The sequence below is a fragment of the Sardina pilchardus genome, chromosome 21, assembly GCF_963854185.1.
Source record: "Sardina pilchardus chromosome 21, fSarPil1.1, whole genome shotgun sequence".
In the NCBI taxonomy this organism is placed as follows: domain Eukaryota; kingdom Metazoa; phylum Chordata; class Actinopteri; order Clupeiformes; family Clupeidae; genus Sardina; species Sardina pilchardus.
In genome coordinates, this window is record NC_085014.1 from 9,664,434 (window position 1) to 9,669,433 (window position 5,000).

The 5,000-nt window shown below is 42.7% G+C and overlaps 1 protein-coding gene across 1 annotated transcript in view; it reads left to right on the forward strand.

Moving 5' to 3' along the window:
* Nucleotides 1–5,000, forward strand: part of LOC134069063 (melatonin receptor type 1C-like) — a 16,050-nt gene that overhangs the window by 1,432 nt on the left and 9,618 nt on the right. The window contains exon 2 of the mRNA XM_062524912.1: nt 1,423–3,161. Coding sequence (XP_062380896.1) covers nt 2,963–3,161 — 199 coding nt within the window. The 5' untranslated portion in view covers nt 1,423–2,962. The remainder of the gene's footprint in view (nt 1–1,422; nt 3,162–5,000) is intronic.

Below are 5,000 nucleotides of genomic sequence, written 5' to 3' on the forward strand. Positions count from 1 at the left end.
GAATAGTAGCCACTAGCGACAGGTTAGCACACAGGGGAAGGGGTGTATTGTGGCCCTCGGTTAAATGACATTTTAAGTGGACACCCCTCCAAATGAAACCTGGGACTGCACTCGTATCGGCACCTGGGAAGCTGCCCCTTCTCTAGCTCCTTCCCTGGGCCCTCCTCCAAAATTATAGCTCACTGGAGCTCAGGACATCAGATCCAGGACATCCTTCTCGTCTCTCTGCAGGCACACCTCGAGAGTGATATATTTCTCAGTGGCTGCGTTCAGGATTATGGGCACAGGGGCCACGTGGGAAATCACCGGTAAATTCCCCTGAGCTCGCTCTAAACGCAGCATCTCAAACAACCATTAGCAAATAGATAGCCTCAACTTGATGTGATCCCCCGTGTCACGAAAGGGATCTATCTCAAAGTAATTCTTAGAATTTATTAGTTCGCCTGTCCCGGCCCTGTCCCAATCATTTTCTTCACTAAATCAGGTTTGACGAAGGCCCCTTGTGTCTCTAGCATAACACAAAAAGATGAAGAAAAATCAGATGTGAAACCTTGTCATGCAACATTTAAAACCTTAATCCTTTCAATATACCTTTTTTTTTATGATTTCGGAAAAGTAATTTACAGCCAGCATGAAATTGACTGAAGAATTAGGTGGAAACTTTCAGAGAATGGTTATTTATGCAAATGACTGCGACCTCACCCCTTGGGTCCTTGGCTGGGCTATAAAACTAATGGCAAATATGAATCTTTAATTTCAGTGTCACCTTTAAGAGTGCCGTTCTCAGAGCTGGTCTCTCTGAGAAAGTTCTCACACTTTTCTTTTGTCAATCATTCAAAACATGTACAATACTTTTTACCTTTTAAAAAAAAAAAAAAAAATCTCTGATGATTATGATGTTCTTAAGGGGTGTGATGCTGAAAGTAATAATTGTTTTCTCTGTAGACACACCCTTGAACTGCAGCATCTATAGGAGACTCACAGACAACTGGCTATAGAATAGATGGCTTGAAAAACAGCAAGGTCAAAGCTGACTAGCTCTCCTTATTCAATTTGGTTCAATTTAATGGTCAGTTGTAAAGAAGACCGGATGGCCAAATGCTAATTGATTGGAGAAAGTTGAAAGTAATTAAGTATGGGTTGAAAGTGGAGGGTATACTAGGCCTATATGTGCAGAAGATTATATAGATATGCTGACATATAAGCACAGATGAGCAATTGTGGAGTCCTTGCAGTAGTCCCAAAATGCATAGTCTAAATTTAATGTCAAGGATTATCCAATCATGAGCCGTGAAATTAAAGTGTCACTGAAAAACAGATTTCAGACCTATCGGACTCGTTCTTCCAAGACACACATGCGGTTCTTTCCTGTTGATTTTTTTCATCGCTTTTTTTCTGTCTTTCTTTTTTCTTTTCCCTTAGATTGCTGGAACGATAATGCATATCAATCTTCTCCAAGCCGCATTCCTCTGATTGCAAGAACTCCAGGAGCGATTCCTGTTCTGTAGATCTCAGCACTCAGACACATTCCTGGCGAACGGGTCACACATAATATGACTTAGACTGACCTTTGGCATCATTATGTGAAGCCAGTAGGCTTATACAAAAGCCATAGAATATGTCGGCTGTCCAATCATTCAGGCTCACATATAGCCTACTGTTAGTGGAAGTGTGCGTCTGTTACTGCTTTTCTCCCTGGGTTACAGCTTGAACAGTCGTAAATGATGAGCTACAGCTTAATTTAGAATGACATTGAATAACAGAATTCAAAACAGACAAAAACAGACTTTGAGTGATCTAAAGATTTTGAATGCATTATTTTGTTTTGGTTCCAAAACCGTTAAGTGTAATTTTGAAGTAAAACTACACCGAACAGACCATAAGGTCAATGGCAGGCTTGTGTGTTATCAAGAATCCTTTAAAAAGGCAAGTTGCCAAACAACATAGCTACACTGGGAAAAGACAGAAGAGAAGGCCGAGGAGTAATTTGTATATTTCCTTAGCTTGAACTGACTATGACCCTAATTTGTATTTTAATTTGTTGCTGTTTTCCCCTCCCGCTGTCAACATCCGTTGTGAATGACCGTGGACTCTGGACAGTTGCAGGTAATCGTCTACACCACCCGGGGACGCCATCAGCATGCACAAGCCATCTCATCAGACTGCGAGCGAGAACGCTATTAGCTTACTTATTTTCACCACAGTGATTGGGTAAATTGATTGGCACTTTGATGGCAATGGCTGTTGTGTTTGTTGATTATGTCCAATAATTTAACCTTAGCTGTGCATTCACGTATAGCCTAAATGTGGGCTTCTCTCAATATAAACACTGAAGACACATTTAAGAAAAACAAAGCAGTAGGATAATTTTATTGGCAAGCTATTCATTGGAAACGGAATTACAATTGATCTGGTGTAATGAAAAACAAACACGTGTGTCCTGGCCACATCCTCAACCCTCAGCAAGCTGTGTGCACGCACCCCATGGAACGCATCGCATAGCCGTCGTGTCTGTGGGGCTTGAAGTTATTTGAATGCAGTCGCGGTGGTGCAGGGCAACTTCAGCATATGATCATGAACTACACGCCTGATCATAGCTGCGGGTACAGCGTGCGCCTCCACAGAAGGCGTTCGAGCTCCGTTTACGCACACGGTACAGTTGCGTCCTCCTGGACAGATCGGTTCATCAAGGATGTCTTCATCGACAGGAGATAAGCTATTGCAGCCCAGAGCAAATCACACGAGGAAAACTACTGTCCGACGATCAGGATATTGTGTTTTAGCTGGGGGCTGCGTTTAATTGATTGGCCGTTTTAATTACCAATCTCCGGAAGATGTTAGTGATGGAAATTCAGCAGGGGCGAAAGTGGGGGGCAGAGTTATATCATTGTAAAAGTTGTTAGCTCGCCATATAAGTTCCTGTTGTGAAAATATCTATCGACGGAGACTCATTATCTTTGTTATGGATCTTGATGCAAACGTGAGCACTGGAGATTGCGTGTCCCGTAGTGCGAACGAGAGCCAGAAGACCGTGCAGCCTGTGTCCCTCGGCGCGACCACAGCGCTAGCCAGCGTGCTGATCATTACCATCGTAGTTGACATAATCGGCAATCTTCTCGTAATTCTCTCCGTATTCAGGAACAAGAAGCTTCGGAATGCAGGTAAGAGACACGACAAAAAACGTTCTTAGTTTCCCACCAGTGAACTCTCCACAGCACAGAAGGGTTTGGACGTAACGTACCTGGAATTGATTACACCCGTGGAGTTTAATTCGTTAAGTGGTGAAGGTATCCGATAGAGAAGTTGCACCTATAAAGGGCTCGCTGTAGAGCTAAGCAGGTTGGCCTTTTCACTTGGAGGGACAATGTAATGGCATAATTAATGCTCATGCAATTGTGAGCGATGGCAAGGGGTACAGTATATACAACAGTAGTAGGGGGACTAATCAATCCAATAATCGGGAGCCATGGCCTGTCTTCATATGTCTTCATAAACACGAGTCCCTCCATCTGGGCCATAGCCTTGCTTTTTACCGACTGGGATAAATCACTTGTGTGGGATCAGACACTCACTCTCTCAGTGTACATCCAAGGTGAGGCAGACTTTTATGGGGGTCTCAATTGAAGTGCCCCAACACGCACGCACGCACGCACGCACACACACACACACACACACACACACACACACACACACATACATATGCAGGGCCCTGAAGGCAGAAAAGCATAATCTCTTGAGTATTTTCTTCCTTTTTTCCTCTCCAAGATATGAGAATATGTTTTTGTTTCTTCTTTCTTTTTTTTATGTAATTCTTTTCAAGGACAATTGCTGCGCTCAAATTCATTTTGTGGGCTCTTTTTTTGTCAGTTGACCCCAGGGATTAGGGGGGTTCATCTAAGGCATACTGGACTGCACGGCCCAACTCATCTCAGCTCAAGCTGCCATACATTTGGTGCTCAGTCAGGCGGAAGGACAACCAAATTTCTCAACAATTCCATGGTCACTCCAGAGAGAGAGAGGGAATGAGCAGACTGTGGTGTGTGTGTGTGTGTGTGTGTGTCTGTGTGTGTCTGTGTCTCCACGCCTCAGTGTAAGGTCACCACTCTCTCTAATGGCCTTTATGTGTTAAATATTGTATGGTCCTCCTTGGATTTGGTGGAGGTTTTTCACAGAGACTGTGTGTGTTATGTTTTTTTTTTTCTGCAGTTCTGGTGGTGTGTATTTTTGTTTTTTATTTTTGTGAGAGAGCGGGGGCTCTTTTGGAAAAGAAGAGTGTCCAGATGCTCTGTTTGTGAGTGAGTGCTTGCTTCTGTCCCCTGCATCCTGGTGTCTCTGTCCTTGGGGTTTTCTTAATGTCAGCTGGGCAGGCAAGACTCTATATTCATTTACCAGCGAGCAGAGCAGCCTCAGAGAGAAGGAGAGAGAACGTAGTCAAGGACGGCACTCGAACAAAACAGAGATTCTTTTGTATTGGAAAAAAAAAATCAAAGGATGTATAAAACAATTGAAGGACCAACAAGATTTTTCACAGGTGTCTTACTTTTTAGGGGACATGGGACATGATTCAAATAAAAACACCACCACCAAACAAACAAACAATGAACATCATGAAAACATTTACATTTATATGTATCCATTTGGACACGTTTATCCAAAGCGACTTATACAGTATACTTATATTATAAGTATATTTCTCTGACATTATAATCCTCCTGGTATATAGACATATATATATATACACATACATACAGTATTACACACACATATAAATGTATGTTTTCTGGACGAGAGATTTCCACAGGCATTTTGTCTGACCCCACCTTATGATAAGCGCAATTCCAAGATGTCTATCTGCACTCTGCATTATGTTTATTTATTTATTTGTTTTTTTTCTGCAAATCCCATTGCTGGTGAGGAGTCTGGTTCTCTGGAGACAGCTGCAGTGTCTTTTCTGGTTGAATTAACTTAACTGCTATCTGGCTTCCCGGTGGAAGCCCCCC